This window comes from Bubalus kerabau, chromosome 1 (assembly GCF_029407905.1).
Source record: "Bubalus kerabau isolate K-KA32 ecotype Philippines breed swamp buffalo chromosome 1, PCC_UOA_SB_1v2, whole genome shotgun sequence".
In the NCBI taxonomy this organism is placed as follows: domain Eukaryota; kingdom Metazoa; phylum Chordata; class Mammalia; order Artiodactyla; family Bovidae; genus Bubalus; species Bubalus kerabau.
In genome coordinates, this window is record NC_073624.1 from 190,943,973 (window position 1) to 190,964,181 (window position 20,209).

General features: G+C 40.6%; 1 protein-coding gene across 2 annotated transcripts in view; it reads left to right on the plus strand.

The window, feature by feature from the left end:
• LOC129628556 (prolyl 4-hydroxylase subunit alpha-2-like) overlaps positions 1-20,209 on the plus strand; it is a 162,900-nt gene that overhangs the window by 118,051 nt on the left and 24,640 nt on the right. The window contains exon 12 of one of the 2 annotated variants that reach the window (XM_055548023.1): positions 3,290-3,677. The exons of the other annotated variant lie outside the window; for it this stretch is intronic. Within the exon in view, the coding sequence (XP_055403998.1) occupies positions 3,290-3,360 (71 nt within the window). The 3' untranslated portion in view covers positions 3,361-3,677. Of the gene's footprint in view, positions 1-3,289; positions 3,678-20,209 lie in introns of those variants that run through there. 2 annotated transcript variants of the gene reach the window in all.

Sequence of the window (20,209 nt, forward strand, 5' to 3'; positions counted from 1 at the left end):
AATGTCGACATTCACTCTTGCCATCTCTTGTTTGACCACTTCCAATTTGCCTTGATTCATGGACCTGACATTCCAGGTTCCTATGCAATATTGCTCTTTACAGCATCTGACCTTGCTTCTATCACCAGTCACATCCACAGTTGGGTATTCTTTTTGCTTTGGCTCCATCCCTTCATTCTTTCTGGAGTTATTTCTCCACTGATCTCCAGTAGCATATTGGGCACCTACTGACCTGGGGAGTTTCTCTTTCAGTATCCTATCATTTTGCCTTTTCATACTGTTCAGGGGGTTCTCAAGGCAAGAATACTGAAGTGGTTTGCCATTCCCTTCTCCAGTGGACCACATTCTGTCAGATCTCTCCACCATGACCCGCCCGTCTTGGGTTGCCCCACGGGCATGGCTTAGTTTCACTGAGTTAGACAAGGCTGTGGTCCTAGTGTGATTAGATTGATTAGTTTTCTGTGAGTATGGTTTCAGTGTGTTTGCCCTCTGATGCCCTCTTGCAACACCTACCATCTTACTTGGGTTTCTCTTACCTTGGGCGTGGGGTATCTCTTCACCGCTGCTCCAGCAAAGTGTAGCCATTGCTCCTTACCTTGGACGAGGGGTATCTCCTTACCGCCGCCCTTCCTGACCTTCAACGTGGGATAGCTCCTCTAGGCCCTCCTGCGCCCGTGCAGCCACGGCTCCTTGGACGTGGGGTTGGTCCTCCCGGCCACCGCCCCTGGCCTCGGGCTTGGGGCATGGGGTATCTCCTCCTGGTTGCCGCCCCTGACCTCGGATGCTGGGTATCTCCTCTCGGCCGCCACCCTCCCCCAACCCCCCACCCCCCGCACCCCCCCAACCTCGGACGCGGGGTAGCTCCACTCGGCCGTTCCTGCGCTGTCGCAGTCTGGTACTCTCGGCCGCTGCCCCTGACCTCGGACGTGGGGTACCTCCTCTTGGCCGCCACCCTTCGGGCATGGGGTCCTCCCGGCTTCTGCCCCTGACCTCGGATGTGGGGTGGCTCCTCTCGGATGCGCTTGGCGCACCCGTCGCAGCCGCCTGCGCTTTGGCGCGAAGGCGGGAGGCTACCGCACAATTGCACTCATCTCACAGGCTAGTAAAGTAATGCTCAAAATTCTCCAAGCCAGGCTTCAGCAATATGTGAACCGTGAACTTCCTGATGTTTAAGCTGGTTTTAGAAAATGCAGAGGAACCAGAGATCAAATTGCCAACATCCGCTGGATCATCAACAAAGCAAGAGAGTTCCAGAAAAACATCTATTTCTGCTTTATTGACTATGCCAAAGCCTTTGACTACGTGGATCACAATAAACTGTGGAAAATTCTGAAAGAGATGGGAATACCAGAACACCTGATCTGCCTCTTGAGAAATTTGTATGCAGGTCAGGAAGCAACAGTTAGAACTGGACATGGAACAACAGACTGGTTCCAAATAGTAAAAGGAGTTCGTCAAGGCTGTATATTGTCACCCTGTTTATTTAACTTATATGCAGAGTACATCATGAGAAATGCTGGACTGGAAGAAACACAAGCTGGAATCAAGATTGCTGGGAGAAATATCAATAACCTCAGATATGCAGATGACACCACCCTTATGGCAGAAAGTGAAGAGGAACTCAAAAGCCTCTTGATGAAAGTGAAAGTGGAGAGTGAAAAAGTTGGCTTAAAGCTCAATATTCAGAAAATGAAGATCATGGCATCCGGTCCCACCACTTCATGGGAAATAGATGGGGAAACAGTGGAAACAGTGTCAGACTTTATTTTTTCTGGGCTCCAAAATCACTACAGATGGTGACTGCAGCCATGAAATTAAAAGACGCTTACTCCTTGGAAGGAAAGTTATGACCAACCTAGATAGCATATTCAAAAGCAGAGACATTACTTTGCCAACAAAGGTCCGTCTAGTCAAGGCTATGGTTTTTCCAGTGGTCATGTATGGATGTGAGAGTTGGACTGTGAAGAAGGCTGAGCGCCAAAGAATTGATGCTTTTGAACTGTGGTGTTGGAGAAGACTCTTGAAGAGTCTCTTGGACTGCAAGGAGATCCAACCAGTCCATTCTGAAGATCAGCCCTGGGATTTCTTTGGAAGGAATGATGCTAAAGCTGAAACTCCAGTACTTTGGGCACCTCATGCGAAGAGTTGACTCATTGGAAAAGACTCTGATGCTGGGAGGGATTGGGGGCAGGAGGAGAAGGGGTCGACAGAGGATGAGATGGCTGGATGCCATCACCGACACGATGGAAGTGAGTCTCAGTGAACTCCGGGAGTTGGTGATGGACAGGGAGGCCTGGCGTGCTGCGATTCATGGGGTCACAAAGAGTTGGACACGACTGAGCGACTGATCTCATCTGATCTGATGACTTTACTAGATTCATTGATTAGCTCTAGTAGTTTTCTGGTGGCATCTTTAGGATTTTCTCTGTGTAGTATTGTGTCATCTGCAAACACTGAAAGTTTTATTTCTTTTCCAGCTTTGATTCTCGTATTTTTCTTTCTTCTCTGATTGCCATGGCTAGGATAGAACTATGTTGAGTAATAGTGGCAGGAGTGGACACCCTTGTCTTGTTCCTCATCTTAGAGGAAATGCTTTCAGTTTTTCACCATTGAGAATGTTTGCATGGGTTGGCCATGTATGGCCTTTATTATGTTGAGGTAGCATCCCTCTATACCTACTTTCTGGAGAGTTTTCATCATAAATGGGTTTTTCTGAATCTGTGGAGATTATCATATGGTACTAAGGAAACACAGCATTAAATGACATATTAGACCAGATAGGCTTAGTTGATATTCATAGGACATTCCATTTCAAAGCAGGATACACTTTATTCTCAAGTTCACATGAAACATTCTTCAGGGTAGATCATATCTTGGGGCACAGATAAAACCTTAGAAATTCAAGAAAATTGAAATCTTATCAAGCATCTTTTCCAACCACAATGCTGTGAGATTAGATATCATTTACAGGGGAAAAAAGAAGATTGTAAAAAAACAAACACATTAAGGCCAAACAATATGCTACTATATAAACAGGAGATCACTAAAGAAGTCAAAAAGGCAATAAAAAGCACCTAGAAACAAATTAAAACAACAACATGATGACCCAAAACCTAGGGATGCAAAGGCAGTTCTAAAAGAGAAGTTGATAACAATATATGGTCCTACCTCATGAAACTTGTCTTATTTGTGTATGCTTCCTGCACCTACCACAAGATTTGGGTTAAAGAGGTTATTGATTTTGGCTGCTGAGTGAACAGCCAGGACTATAACACTCTTTTCCGTTCAGTTTCCAGTAGATGGTTCCGTGAGCGAGGACAGGAGTTCTTGAGGCCCTGTGGACCAACAGAAGTTGAATGATATCCTTTTCTGCCTTTTCACTTCCAAACTCTAAACCCACATCTTTAAATACAGTGTGATGGACACCTTTCTTTGTTCCAACCCCAGTCAGGTGAGAACTTGGAGAAGTGAATTTGTGGAGCAGAGGGAAGGCAGGCTGGAGCAGGTCCTGAGTAAACTGGATTCATGCTGATCGGGTGGCTTCTCTGGTTAGTCTGTGCTTTCTGTGTACCAGGGGCAGGGGTCAGCCTGCAATAGTGAAACTTTCTAGTCTCTAGTGATGTCTTTGTCATATATTTTCATGAATCCAGGTTCTGATACCTTGTTTACACATTTGATTATATCACATTTCTGTATTTTTTGGCTGCACCTTTAACCAAAAAATAAAGTGTCTATAAAAAGCTTTGTTTTTGGTGTGTTTTTAAGAGTGGAAATATTTTACGAAGTTCAGCATTTCTTAAGCATCATCTTTGTAGAAGCCAAACTCAGAAGTTTGAGCAGTGAATGCCTTAGTGGTTAAGAGCCCTAGGCTTGGGTTCTTGACCTGGATTCAGCATTCTCTGTGTTTTCCAAGCATGAGTTTCCCTGCTGCAAAGTGGAAGAGATAGTTTCTTCTTGCTTCACAGAGAATTGTGAGAATTGTGATGCTGTTATAATATGTTTACTTTAAATTGTGAAATATATACATAGACGCATGCATAAATCATATAGCTTAAAGAGTAATAAGGTGACCACCACCCAAGTTAAGAAAAAGGACAATATAAGTCAGTGCCTTAAAAGTCTCTTGTGAGAGACTTCTGTTTCTAGAAAGATAAAATAGAAATACTTTTCTCTGTTAGTAAGTCCAGCTAAAACCCTGGATTTTATATTTAAAACAAACATAACAATGCTCTGAATGGTGGAGAGAAGAAGGCAGGCTAGCGGGGAAGGAATGAAACTACAGTGAGTTCCCTGGGTTTTATTTTTACCTCATTCATCTCAGAAGCTGGCAACCTGGAAATGTGAGTAGATGCAAACAAAAAAGGCCCAAAGAAAAGCCTGCTTCCACCAGCCTTAGGAATGGAAAAGAGGCAGTCCAGCAAAACAGAAAACTTTTCTACCCTAAGCACTAAACTAATTGATACATTAGTCTCTGGCTTTAGCTGCAGGCTTTAAGCAATATCATTCAAATTTTAGTATGTTGTATTATTATTACGCAGTCCAAGATATTTTTATTTTCATGTGATTTGTTCTTTAACCAATAGATTATTTAGAATATTTCTTAGTTTCCAAATTTGTAGGATTCTAAAGTCTTGTTAATTTCTTTTTAAAGAATACTTTTAATTGTAGTATAGTTGATTTACAATGTTGTATTAGTTTCTGTTGTAAAAACATATACATGTTTTATTATACATATACTATACATTATATGTATAGCATATACATATTTATTATACATATGTTTTATTATATGTTATGCTTTATTATATATATATATATATATATATACACACACACACACACACACTTTTTTTTAGATTCTGTTTCCATATAGGTCATTGTTATTGTTCAGTCTCTAAGTCATATCTGGCTTTTGGCGACCCCATGGACTGCAGCACGCCAGGCTTCCCTGTCCTTCACTATCTCCTGGAGTTTACTCAGATTCATGTCCATTGTGTCGATTATGCCATCCAGCCATCTCATCCTCTGTCACCCACTTCTCCTGCCTTCAGTCTTTCCCAGCATCAGGGTCTTTTCTAGTGAGTCAGCTCTTTGCATCAGGTATCCAAAGTATTGGAGCTTCAGCTTTTAGCATCAGTCCTTCCACTGAATATTCAGGGTTGATTTCCTTAAGGATTGACTGGTTTGATCTTCTTGCAGTCCAAGGGATTCTCAAGAGTCTTCTCCAGCACTACAATTCGAAAGAATCAATTCTTCAGCACTCTGCCTTCTTTATGGTCCAACTCTCATATCTACACATGACTATTGGACCTTTGTTGGCAAAGTGATGTCTCTGCCCTTTAATAATACATTGTCTATGTTTGTCATAGCTTTTCTCCCAAGGAGCAAGCATCTTTTCATTTCATGGCTGCACTCACCATCCACAGTGATTTTGGAGTCCAAGAAAATAAAATCTGTCACCGTTTCCACTTTTCCCCCATCTATTTGCCATGAAGTGATAGGACTGGATACCATGATCTTTGTGTGTGTGTGTGTGTGTGTGTGTGTGTGTTTAATCTTTGTTTTTTGAACATTGAGCTTTAAGCCAGCATTTTCACTCCCTTCTTTCAACCGCATCAAGAGGCTCTTTAGTTCCTCTTCGATTTCCGCCATTAGAGTGGTATCATCTGCATATCTGAGGTTGTTGATATTTCTTCTGGCAATTTTGACTCCAGCTTATGAGTCATCCAGGCTGGCATTTCACATGATATACTCTGCACAGAAGTTAAAAAAGTCAGGTGACAATATACAGCCTTGATGTGCTCCTTCCCCAATTTTGAACCAGTCTATTGTTCCACATACGGTTCTAACTGTTGCTTCTTGACTTTCATACAAGTTTATCAGGAGACCTGAGACCTTACCGGTGGCCTGGTAGTCCCATCTCTTTAAGAATTTTCTGTAGTTTGTTATTATCCACAGTCAAAATCTTTAGCATAGTCAATGAACCAAAAGTAGATGTTTTTCTGGAATTCCCTTGCTTTCTGTATGATTGAACAGATGTTGGTGCTCTCTGGTTTCTCTGCCTTTTCTAAATCCATCTTGTATATATGGAAGTTCTTGGTTCACATACTGCTGAAGCCTAGCTTGAAGAGTTTTGGGCATTACCTTGTTAGCATGTGAAATGAGAGCAATTGTACAATAGTTTGAACATTCTTTGACTTTGTTCCTCTCATTACAGAGTATTAAGTAGAGTTCTCTGAGCTATATTGTAGGTTATTATTAGTTATCTATTTTATACATAGTAGATTGTATTTCAGTCACAATCTTCCAATTTATCCCTCCCCTTCTTCTCCCTTTGATAACTGTAAGTTCACTTTGAAAACTTACAGTAAATGACTTCGGATTCGTGATCTCCAAAGATTTAGCTTCAGGCCCAGAGACCAGGCTTGACCACTCAGGGCTCTTGTGTGGCAGAAGTTTTATTACAGTGAAAAGGGACAGAGGAAGCTTCTGACATAGACATCAGAAGAGGGCATAGAGTGCCCCACTCGCTAGTCTTAGCAAGGGAGCTATACACTTTTTTAATTGGTTGAAGGCAAGAGGAGAAGGGGACAACAGAGGATGAGATGGTTGGATGGTATCACCAACTCAATGGACATGAGTTTGAGTAAGCTCCGGGAGTTGGTGATGGACAGGGAAGCCTGGCATGCTGCAGTCCATGGGGTTGCAAAGACAGGACTGTGCAACTGAACTAAACTGACTCCCACAATTTACATTTCAAGATAACAGGATTAGAACTTAACAACAGAAAGATCTTACCAGACTCACTCCCATAATATACATTCCAAAATAACAGGATTAGTCAGAAGGTTTTCAGGAAGGAGAAACTGTTCTCAAGCAGGATACATTGTTGTTATATAATCCTAGTACAGAGTTTAAACTGAATTGTTTTGTGGTGTAATCATCAGTTCTGGGCTTAAAGAAAAAAAAAATGTTTTACGTGACGAAATAGATGGGAAACAGTGGAAACAGTGTCAGACTTTATTTTTTTGGGCTCCAAAATCACTGCAGATGGTGATTGCAGCCATGAAATTAAAAGATGCTTACTCCTTGGAAGGAAAGTTATGTCCAACCTAGATAGCATATTCAAAAGCAGAGACATTACTTTGCCAACAAAGGTCCGTCTAGTCAAGGCTATGGTTTTTCCAGTGGTCATGTATGGATGTGAGAGTTGAACTGTGAAGAAGGCTGAGCGCCAAAGAATTGATGCTTTTGAACTGTGGTGTTGGAGAAGACTCTTGAGAGTCCCTTGGACTGCAAGGAGATCCAACCAGTCCATTCTGAAGATCAGCCCTGGGATTTTTTTGGAATGATTGATGCTAAAGCTGAAACTCCAGTACTTTGGCCACCTCATGCAAAGAGTTGACTCATTGGAAAAGACTCTGATGCTGGGAGGGATTGGGGGCAGGAGGAGAAGGAGACGACAGAGGATGAGATGGCTGGATGGCATCACTGACTCGATGGACGTGAGTCTGAGTGAACTCTGGGAGTTGGTGATGGACAGGGAGGCCTGGCATGCTGCGATTCATGGGGTCGCAAAGAGTCGGACACGACTGAGCGACTGAACTGAAGAGTAAGGAATGCAGAGGAAAAGAAAAAAGATATTTGTCCTTTCCTCCTCCTTGAAAATTCCAGACCCCTATCTCCTCCTTGAGAGGCGCAGACCGACCTCTCCTCCTTGGAAAATCCAGACTTCTTATCAACCTGCCTAGGAATTGACTTAGTTTTCTATATCTGTGACTGTATTTCTGTTTTATAAGTAGGTTCATTTGTACCATTTCTTTAGATTCCATATATAAGGGACATCATATGATACTTGTCTTCTCTGATTTCTTTCACTTAGTATGGCAGTCTCTAGGTTCATCCGTATTGCTGCAAATGGCATTATTTCACTCTTTTTTATGGCTGGGTAGTATTCCATCACACATACACACACACACACACACATCTTCTTTATCCATTCCTCTTTCAGCAGAAATTTGGATTGCTTCATGCCCTGGCTGCTGTAAATATTGCTGCAGTGAAATTTGAGGTCCATGTATCTTTGAAAATTATGGTTTTCTCCAAATACATGCCCAGGAGTGGGACTGCTGGATCATATGGTAGCTCTCTTTTCAGTTGTTTAAGGAACCTCCATACTGTTCTCCATAGCGGTTATACCAATTCATGTTTCCTCCAACAACCTTGGAGGGTTTCCTTTTTCCACACTGTCCTCAACATGTATTGTTTGTAGACTTTTAGATGATGGCCATTCTGACCAACATGAAGGGACACCTTTTTGTAGTTTTTCATTTGTGTTTCTCTAATAATTAGTGATGTTGAGCACCTTTTCAAGTGGTTCTCCACCATCTGTATGTATTCTTTGGGGAAATGTCTCTTTAAGTCCTCTGCTCATTTTTTGATGGCTTATTTATTTATTTATTTATTTATTTTTGCTATTCAGCTACATGAGCTGTTTGTATATTTCGGAGCAATATTGTCAATTGCTTTGTTTGCAAATATTTTCTCCCATTCTGTGGGTTGTCTTTTCATTCTGTTTATGATTTCCTTTGCTGTGAAAAGGCTTTTGATTTCAATTAAGTCCTATTTTTTTATTTTTGTTTTTATTTTCATTACTCTAGTGGATCAAAAAGATCTTTCTATGATTTATGTCAAAGAGTGTCCTGTCTATATAATACCTCTTGAGTTTTGTACCATCTTGTCTTAAATTCAGGTCCTTGATCCATTTTGATTTTATGTTTGTATACAGTGTTAGAGAATGTTCTAACTTCATGCTTTTACATGTAGCTGTCCAGTTTTCCCAGCATCACTTGCTGAGGAGATTGTCTTTTCTCCATTGTTATAGCCTTGCCTCCTTTGTCATACATTAATTGACCATAAGTGCATCAGTTTATCTCTGGATTTTCTGTTGTTCCATTGATCAGTATTTCTGTTTTCATGCCAGTACCATACTGTTTTGATTACTGCTTAGGCTCTAGGTTGCTCTGCTGGGAACTGTCTGAGGCTGGCCCTGGGTTGTATACACTTCCCAGGTCTAAGCCGCTCAGGTTCAGGTACTGGGGTACTCCACAAAGGTGCAGACTCGGTTGGGCCTGCATTTTGTGCCCTTCTCAGGTCCGAGCAGCTCAGGTGACCAGGTGCCTGGGGAGTGCAGTCACTGCGACTTACGCCTCCCCTGTCCATGCCGCTCAGTTTTCTGGGTGTACAATCGGCACATCTTCTCAGGTGTGCCTTGTGTCTCTTCTGGGGAGCTGATCTCTGGCTGCGACCCTCCCGGCAGATGTCAACCATCCAGAATCCAAAGAAATCTCGGTTAGCAATGAAGCCTGCTTGCATTTTGGTAGATGATGCCTCTCTGGGGCTGCGATTGCCCCCTTCTGGCTCTGGCTGCCCTCGCCTGCCTGTCTCTGGCGGGGGATGGGCCGGTCCAGAGCCAGCTAGCTCTGCTCAGTCCTTTGTTCCGTGAGCAGGCCTGGCAGTGTCTTAGGTTAAGGCCTTTCCCAGGATAGCTATCCCACAGTCTGGTTTGCTATCTCAAAGTTAGTTCCCTCAGGTTGCCCTTGGGGCATTCAGGCCAGGTCCTTACTCTAAGCAGGGCAGCCTGCGCCTCCCTGCCCAGCTCCCACTTGCTAGTGGCAGATGCGAGCGTCTGTGCTGCTTCTCTGCTGGGAGTTACCGTTGGGCATGTAATTTGTGGGTTTTAATTATTTGTTTATTTTTCCTCCCGGTTATGTTGTCCTCTGAGGTTCCAAGGCTCGCCACAGACTCGCCAGTGAGAGTGTTTCCTGGTGTTTGGAAACTTCTCTCTTTTGTAAGACTCCCTTCCCTGGACAGATCTCCATCCCTACCTCTTTTGTCTCTTTATCTTTTATATTTTTTCCGACCTCCTTTTGAAGACAATGGGCTGCTTTTCTGGTGCCTGATGTCCTCCGCCAGCATTCAGAAGTTGTTTTGTGGAATTTACTCAGCATTCAAATGTTCTTTTGATGAATTTGTGGGGGAGAAAGTGGTCTCCCCATCCTATTCCTCCGCCATCTTAGGACTGCCTCCCCCTGCAGTGTTCTAGTTTTGTTGTATAGTCTAAAGTCAGGGAGCCTGATTTCTCTGGTTCCATTTTTCTTTCTCAGAATTGCTTTGGCTATTCAAGGTTATCCATTCATGAGTTGATGGACACTTGGGTTGTTCCTCACCTTTTTTATTATTGTTAATAGTGATGTTATGAATATTTGTTTGCAGAGTTTTGTTTAATCATGTGTTTTCAGTTCTTTGATTATATACCCAGGTGTGGAATTGCTGAGTCATATGGTAAGTCTGTGTTTAACTCTTTTGGGAACACCAAACTATTTTTTATAATAATAGCTGGACCATTTTACACTCCAGTTTCTCCACATTCTTGCAGACACTTGTTATTTTCCTATTTACAAAGTATACAGCCTTCCTAGTGGTTGTGAAGTGGTATCTCATTGTGGTTTTGATTTGTATTTCAATAAGGGATAATGGTGTTGAACATCTTCTCGTGTTTATTAGCAATTTGTATATTGCTTGGAGATATGTCTATTCAAATCCTTTCCCCATTTTTTAGTTGTGTTGTTTGTCTTTTTATTGTTTAGTTGTAAGACTTCTATATATATCCTGTATACTAGACCCAATCAGATAATATGATTTGCTTTCTCCCATTCTGTGGGTTATCTTTTCTTTCTTGATGGTATCCTTTGAAGCCAAATGCTTTTAAAGTTTGATGAAGTCCATTTTATCTGATTTTTTCTTTGGTTGCTTGTGCTTTAGGTGTCATACCTACCCAGGGCTGTGAAGACTTACTTCAATGTTTTCTTCTTAGAGTTTTACAGTTTTAGCTCTTACGTTTAGGTTTTTGGATTTATCTTGAGTTGGTTTTGTATGTAAGGTAAGGGTTCTTTCTTTTGCATGTGGATATCTAATTATCCTAGTACTATGTGTTCTTTCTGCATTTAATTGCCTTCACACTGTTGTCAAAAATCAATTCATTTCTGGACCCTCAGTTCTAGTCCATTGATATGGAATAATTATCCCTATTCTTAGGCTGGTTTTACACTGCTTTAATGGTAAGTAGCTATGTAATAAGTTTTGAAATCGATAAATGTGAGTTCTTCAACTAATTTTGAATATTGTTTTGGCTGTTACCTTGAAATTCTATATGAATTTTAGGATCAGCTGTTAAGTTTATGCAAAAAAGGCCATTGGGATTTTGATTGGGGCTGAACTGAATTTGTGGATTACTTTGGAAAGTACTGCCTTCCTAATAATATTGTGTTCCAGTCCATGAACAGAGGATGTCTTTCAGCTTATTTAAGTCTTCTTTAATTTCTTGCAGCAATGTTTTGTAGTTTTCAGTGTATAAATCGTGCACTACTGTGATTAAATTTATTCCTTAGTATTTTATTCTTTTTTATTCTGTTTTCTAATGGCATTGTTTCCTTAATTTTGTTTCAGATTTTCATTGCTAATGTATAGAAATACAACTAATTTTTGTCTGTGCTTGGATTTTGATTGGGGTTGCATTGAATCTTTAGGTCAATTGAGGGAGAATTAACATCCATTCAGTTCAGTCACTCAGTCATGTCCAGCTCTTTGTGACGCCATGGATTGCAGCACACCAGACTTCCCTGTCCATCACCAACTTCCGGAGCTTGCTCAAATTCATATCTGTTGAGTCAGTGATGCCATCCAACCATTTCATCCTTTGTTGTCCCCTTCTCTTCCTGCCTTCAATCTTTCCCAGCATCAGGGTCTTTTGCAGTGAGTCAGTTCTTTGCATCAGGTGGCCAAAGTATTGGAGTTTCAGCCTTAGCATCAGTACTTCCAGTGAACATTTAGGACTGATTTCCTTTAGGATTGACTGGTTTGATCTCCTTGCAGTCCAAAGGACTCTCAAGAGTCTTCTCCAACACCACAGATCAAAAGCATCAATTATTCCGCACTCAGCTTTCTTTATAGTCCAACTCTCACATCCATACATGAATACTGCAAAAACCATAGTTTTGACTAGACGGACTTTTGTTGGCAAAGTAATGTCTCTGCTTTTTAATATGCTGTCTAGATTGGTCATAGCTTTTCTTCAAAGGAGCAAGCGTCTTTTAATTTCATTGCTACAGTCTCCATCTGTAGTGATTTTGGAGCCCCCAAAATTAAAGTCTCTCACTGGTTCCATTGTTTCCCCAACTATTTGCCATGAAGTGATGGGACCGGATGCCATGATCTTTGTTTTTTGAATATTGCGTTTTAAGCCAGCTTTTTCACTCTCCTCTTTCACTTTCATCAAGAGGCTCAGTAGGCTCTTTAGTTCTTCGCTTTCTGCCATAAGGGTGGTGTCATCTGTGTATCTAAGCCAGCTTTTTCACTCTCCTCTTTCACTTTCATCAAGAGGCTCAGTAGGCTCTTTAGTTCTTCGCTTTCTGCCATAAGGGTGGTGTCATCTGTGTATCTGAGGTTATTGATATTTCTCCTGGCAGTCTTGATTCCAGCTTGTGCTTCATTCGGCCTGGCATTTCGCATGATGTATTCTGCATAAAAGTTAAATAAGCAGGGTGACAATAAACAGCCTTGACGTACTCCTTTCCCAATTTGGAACCAGCCTATTGTTCCGTGTCCAGTTCTAACTGTTGCTTCTTGACCTGCATACAGATTTCTCAGGAGGCAGGTAAGGTGATCTGGTATTCCCATCTTGTTAAGAATTTTGCACCGTTTGTTGTGATCCACACAGTCAAAGGCTTTGGTGTAGTCAAACAATATTGAGCCTTGTAATGTATGAACATGGTCTATGAACACAGGTCTATAACACATTATGTAGATGATCTTTGATATTTTGTTATCAGGTTTTTCGACTGTTGTAGTTTTGAGAATATAAAACCTTTACATATTTTATTACATTTATGTCTAAATAATCTTTTGTGCTGCTATAAATGGTACCCTTATTTGAACTTTAATTTCTGGTTGTTCCTTGATAATATATAGAAATACAGTTAATTTTTAATTTTGACTTTTTATCCTATGACCTTGGTTAGCTATTAGTTGATTCTAGTAGCTATGTTAAAATTTCCTCAGAGTTTTTTATGTAGACAAGCAAGTCTACAAATAGAGACAGTTTTATTTTTTCATTTCCAATCTATAAAACTTTTAATTCACTTTCTTATCTTATTGTACTTGCTATGACCTAGAATAGGATAATGAATAGGAATGGTGAAGGAAAATCTCTGTCTTACTTTCAGTCTTAGGGAGAAGCATTCAGTTTTTAATCATTAAATATTTAAAAGTTTTTTTCAACTGATTTTTGTCAGATTATGAATAGTTCTTTCTCTTCCTAGTTTGCTGACAGTGTTATGAATGGAGATTGAATCTGTTAAATGCTTTTTCTTTAACTACTGATGTAATCAGTCACATGACATTTTTCTTCTGTAGTCTGTTGATGTCATAGTTCAGTTCAGTTCACTCAGTCGTGTCCAACTCTTTGAGACCCCATGAATCGCAGCACGCCAGGCCTCCCTGTCCATCACCAACTCCCGGAGTTTACTCAAACTCATGTCCATCGAGTCAGTGATGCCATCCAGCCATCTCATCCTCTGTCGTCCCCTTCTCCTCCTGCCCCCAATCCCTCCTAGCATCAGAGTCTTTTCCAGTGAGTCAACTCTTCGCATGAGGTGGCCAAAGTATTGGAGTTTCAGCTTTAGCATCAGTCCTTCCAATGATGTCATAAATTACATTAAATGAGTTTTAGATGTTGAACTCACTTTACATTCCTGGGATAAACCCTGCTTAGTCATGATGTTGTCCATTTGATATATTGATGGATTCTATTTGCTGATATTTTATTGTAAATTTTTGTGTCTTAAGTTCATGGGGAATGTTGGTCTGTAGTTTTCTTTTCCTGTAATGTTTTCCTCTGGTTTTGTTATCAGCATAATTATGACCTCATAAAATAAATTGCAAAGTGTTCCCTCCTATTCTTTTTTCCAGAAGAGTTTGTGTAGAATTGCTAGTATTTCTTCCTTAAATGTTTGGTAGAATCCACCAATGAAGTCATTTGTGCCCAGGATTTTCTATGTTGGAATATAGTTTAATAAGTATAGGATTATTCAGGATGTTACTTTCTTCTTGCATGAGCTTTTGATAGTTTATGTCCTTCAAGAAATTTTTCCTCTTCATCCAAGTTGAATTTATTGATACCAGAGTGGTCTATGGGGCTTCCCAGGTGGCACTCATGTGGGGTTGGACTGAGTTCCCATCCCCACATAAGTCAGCCAGGGATCTCTGATTCCCACTTTGGACTGAGACACAGGTAACATCCAGAAAGAAGGAAACAACTGCTGGTCAATCCTGATTTCTTTATTAGCAAACAGCAGTTTTCCAAAAAGACCGTTTATAGCAGGTATCTCTAAGGCTGTTTTTTCAAATATCATTCCACACCAAACTTCAGTATTTGTAATGTTCTAGAAAGAGACTTCCAAATACCCAAACTACTTTTTCATCCTTTTTAAAATTCACGTGTCAGACATTGCAACACTGAAAGCTTTCAAATACCTACATGTAAAGAATCCACCTGCCAATGCAGGAGACACAAGAGACGCAGATTTTATCCCTGGGTAGGGAAAATCTGCGAGAGGAAGGCACGGCAACCCAGTCCAATATTCTTGCCTGGAGAATCCCATGGACAGAGGAGCCTGGCGGATTACAATTCATAGGGTCACAAAGAGTCAGACATGACTGAAACAACATGCAGGCATGCACACAGAATGGTCTATAATGACCTCACTTCTTTCTTCCTTGATATAGGTAATTTGTGTCTTCTTGTTTTCAGTATCAGTCTAAGTTTGTGTTTTATTGATATTTTTAAGAATTAACTTTTAATTTCATGGGTTTTCTCTGTTGTTTCTAGTTTCATTGATTTCTGCCCTTACCAAATATTTTCCTTCCCTTTGCTTGCTTGCATTTAGTTTACCCTTTTTCCACACTCTTTTTTTAAAAATTTATTTATTTTAGTTGGAGGCTAATTACTTTACTATATTGTATTGGTTTTGCCATACATCAACATGAATCTGCCACGGGTGTACACGTGTTCCCCATCCTGAACCCCCCCCACTCCACCTCCCTCCCCGTACCATTCCTCTGGGTTATCCCAGTGCCCCAGCCCTAAGCATTCTGTATCCTGCATTGAACCTGGACTGGCTACTAGTTTCTTATATGATACTAGATTGGGAAACTTCTCTTCTACTCTAATGCAAGCATTTAATGACAAACATTCCCTTGTAAGCACTGCTTTGGCTGTATCATGCAAAAAAACTTAATAAGACTCTTTTTAGAAGATTTTTTCATATGAACCATTTTTAAAAAGTTATTGAAGTAAATGAAGCAGAGAGGAAAAAGAAAAAAATAATTAAAAGAAATGAGGACAACCTCAGAGACCTCTGAGACAATGTTAAATGCCCCAATATTCAAATCATAGGTGTCTCAGAAGAAGAAGACAGAAAGGGCATTAGAAAATACTTGAAGAGATAATAGTTGAAAACTTCCCTAAGATGGGGAAGGAAATAGCCACCAAGCCCAAGAAACCCAGAGAGTCCCAAACAGGATAAACCCAAGGCGAAATGCCCCAAGATACATATTGATCAAACTAACAAAAATGAAGCACAAAAAGCAAATATTAAAAACAGCAGGGGAAAAGCAACAAATAACACACAAGGGGATCCCCATAAGGATAACAGCTGATCTTTCAATAGAAACTCTTCAGGCCAGAAGGGAATAGCAGGACATACTTAAAGTGATGAAAGAGAAAAACCTATAATCAAGATTACTCTACCCAGCAAGGATCACATTCAGATATGAAGGAGAAATTAAAAGCTTTTCAGACAAGCAAAAACTTAGATTTTTCAGCACCACCAAACCAGCTCTTCAACAGATGCTAAAAGATCTTATCTGACAGGAAACACAGAAATGGTTTATAAAAATGAACCCAAAACAATGAAGTAAATGGTAACAGGATCATTCAGTTCAGTTCAGTCGCTCAGTCGTGTCCGACTCTTTGCGACCCCATGAATCACAGCACGCCAGGCCTCCCTGTCTATCACCAACTCCTGGAGTTCACCCAAACTCATGTGCATCAAGTCGGTGATGCCATCCAGCCATCTCATCCTCTGTCGTCCCCTTCTCCTCCTGCCCCCAATTCCTCCCAGCATCAGAGTCTTTTCCAGTGAGTCAACTCTTCGCATGACGAGGCCAAAGTATTGGAGTTTCAGCCTCAGCATCAGTCCTTCCAATGAACACCCAGGACTGGTCTCCTTTAGGATGGACTGGTTGGATCTCCTTGCAGTCCAAGGGACTCTCAAGAGTCTTCTCCAACACCACAGTTCAAAAGCATCAATTTTTTGGAGCTCAGCCTTCTTCACAGTCCAACACTCACATCCATACATGACCACTGGAAAAACCATAGCCTTGACTAGACAAACCTTTGTTGGCAATGTAATATCTCTGCTTTTTAATATGCTATCTAGGTTGATCATAACTTTCCTTCCAAGGAGTAAGCCAACTTTTTAATGCTCCTCTTTTCACTTTCATCAAGAGGCTTTTTAGTTCCTCTTCACTTTCTGCCATAAGGGTGGTGTCATCTGCATATCTGAGGTTATTGATATTTCTCCCAGCAATCTTGATTCCAGCTTGTGTTTCTTCCAGTCCAGCATTTCTCATGATGTACTCTGCATATAAGTTAAATAATCAAGGTGACAATATACAGCCTTGACCTACTCCTTTTCATATTTGGAACCAGTCTGTTGTTCCATGTCCAGTTCTAACTGTTGCCTCCTGACCTGTATATAGGTTTCTCAAGAGGCAGGTCAGGTGGTCTGGTATTCCCATCTCTTTCAGAATTTTCCACAGTTTATTGTGATCCACACAGTCAAAGACTTTGGCATAGTCAATAAAGCAGAAATAGATGTTTTTCTGGAACTCTCTTGCTTTTTTGATCATCCAACAGATGTTGGCAATTTGATCTCCGACTCCTCTGCTTTTTCTAAAACCAGCTTGAACATCTGGAAGTTCACGGTTCACGTATTGCTGAAGCCTGGCTTGGAGAATTTTGAGCATTACTTTACTAGCGTGTGAGATGAGTGCAATTGTGTGATAGTTATGGACCTAACAGAAGCAGAAGATATTAAGAAGTGGTGGCAAGAATACACAGAAGAACTGTACAAAAAAGATCTTCATGACTCAGATAATCACGATGGTGTGATCACTCACCTAGAGCCAGACATCCTGGAATGTGAAGTCAAGTGGGCCTTAGAAAGCATCACTACGAAGAAAGCTAGTGGAGGTGATGGAATTCCAGTTGAGCTATTTCAAATCCTGAAAGATGATGCTGTGAAAGTGCTGCACTCAATATGCCAGCAAATTTGGAAATCAAATAGACTTTGCAATAAAGGCCATAAGAAGAGACAAAGAAGGATGGTACATAATGATCAAAGGATCAATTCAAGAAGAAGAGATAGCAATTATAAATATATATGCACTCAACACAGGAGCACCTCAATGAGTAAGGCAAATGATAACAAGTATGAAAGGGGAAATTAACATAATGATAATGGGGGACTTTAATACCAGACTCCCACCTGTGGATATGTCAACCAAGCAGAAAATTAGCAAGGAAATAGAAGCTTTAAATAATACAGTGGACCAGTTAGACCTAATTGATATCTACAGGGTATTTCACCCCAAAACAATGGATTTCACCTTTTTCTCAAGTGCACACGGAATATTCTCCAGGATAGATCACATCTTGGGCCATAAATCTAGCCTTGGAAAATTTTTAAAAATTGAAATCAGTTCAAGTATCTTTTCTGATCACAATGTGGTAAGACTAGATATCAAATATGGGAAAAAACCTATTAAAAACACAAACATATGGAGGCTAAACAACATACTTCTGAATAACCAACAGATCACAGAAGAAACCAAAAAGGAAGTAAAAATAGGCATAGAAACAAATAAAAATGAAAACACAACAACCTAGAACCTATGGGATTCAATAAAAGCAGTGCTAAGAGGGAGGTTCATAGCAATACAAGCCTACCTCAAGAAACAAGAGAAACATCAAATAAACAACCTAACTTTACACCTAAAGCAACTAGAAAAGGAAGAATAGAATAACAGTAAGAGGAAATAAGTCATAAAAATCACAGAAATAAATGTAAAACAAATGAAGGAGACTATAGCAAAGATGAACAAAACTAAAAGCTGGTTCTTTGAGAAGATAAATTAGACAAGCTGTAAGCCAGACTCATCAAGAAAAGAGGGAGAAGAATCAAGTCAATAAAATTAGAAATGAAAATGGAGAAATCACAACAGACACAGAAATATAAAAGATTGTAAGAGACCACTATGAGCAATTATATGCCAATAAAATGGACAACTTGGAAGAAATGGAAAATTTCTTAGAAAAGTATAACCTTCCAAAACTGAACCAGGAAGAAACAGAAAAACTGAACAGACCAATCACAAGCACAGAAATAAAAATTGTAATAAAAATTCCAACAAGCAGAAGCCCAGGACCAGATGGCTTCACAGGTGAATTCTACCAAAAATTTAGAGATGAGCTAACACCTATCCTACTCAAATCCTTCCAGGAAATTGCAGAGGAGGGTAAACTCCCAAACTCATTCTATGAGGCCACCATCACCCTAATACCAAAACCAGACAAAGATGCCACAAAAAAGAAAACTACAGGCCAATATCACTGATGAACATAGATGCAAATATCCTCAACAAAATTCTAGCAAACAGAATCCAACAACATATTAAAAAGGTCATACATAATGACCAAGTGGGCTTTATTCCAGGGATGCAAAGATTCTTCAGTATTCCCAAATCAATCAATGTGATACACCATATTAACAAATTGAAAGATAAAAACCATATGATTATCTCAGATCAGTCGCTCAGTCGTGTCCGACTCTTTGCGACCCCATGAATCGCAGCACGCCAGGCCTCCCTGTCCATCACCAACTCCCGGAGTTCACTCAGACTCACTTCCATCGAGTCGGTGATGCCATCCAGCCATCTCATCCTCTGTCGTCCCCTTCTCTTCCTGCCCCCAATCCCTCCCAGCATCAGAGTCTTTTCCAATGAGTCAACTCTTTGCATGAGGTGGCCAAAGTACTGGAGTTTCAGCTTTAGCATCATTCCTTCCAAAGAAATCCCAGGGCTGATCTCCTTCAGAATGGACTGATTGGATCTCCTTGCAGTCCAAGGGACTCTCAAGAGTCTTCTCCAACACCACAGTTCAAAAGCATCAATTCTTTGGTGCTCAGCCTTCTTCACAGTCCAACTCTCACATCCATATATGACCACAGGAAAAACCATAGCCTTGACTAGATGGACTTTTGTTGGTAAAGTAATGTCTCTGCTTTTGAATATGCTATCTAGGGAACATACATAAATGATAATGCATAAAATAGACAGCTATTGGAAAGTTGCTATATAAAACAGGGAGCCCAGGCTAGCGCTCTGTGATGACCTAGAGGGGTGAGTTGAGGGCAAGGGAGAGAGGCTTAAGAAGGAGGGGATACATATATAGTGATGACTGATTCATATTGTTGTATGGAAAAAACTAACACAACATTGTAAAGCAATTTAAAAAATAATAATAAAATTTAAAAAAAAATAAAGGGAAAATCCTAATGCTCAACCAAATGATGAACCTAGACAGTATATCAAAAAGCAGAGACATCACTTTGCGGACAAAGGTCGGTAAAGTCAAAGCCATGGCTTTTCTAGTAGTCATGTATGGATGTGAAAGTTGGACCATAAAGGCAGGGCACCAGAGAATTGATGCCTTCAAACTGTGGTGCTGGAGAAGACTCTTGAGAATCCCTTGGACAGCAAGGAGATCAAACCAGTCAGTCCTTAAGGAAATCAACCCTGAATATTCACTGGAAGGAGTGATGCAAAAGCTCCAATACTTTGGCTACCTAATGGGAAGAGCCGATTCATTGGAAAAGACCCTGATGCTGGGAAAGATTGAGGGCAGGAGGAGAAGGGGACAACAGAGGTTGAGATGGTTGGATGGCATCAACTGTGACTCAATGGGCCTGAGTTTGAGCAAACTCGGGGAGATAGTGAAGGACAGGGAAGCCTGGTATGCTGCAATTCA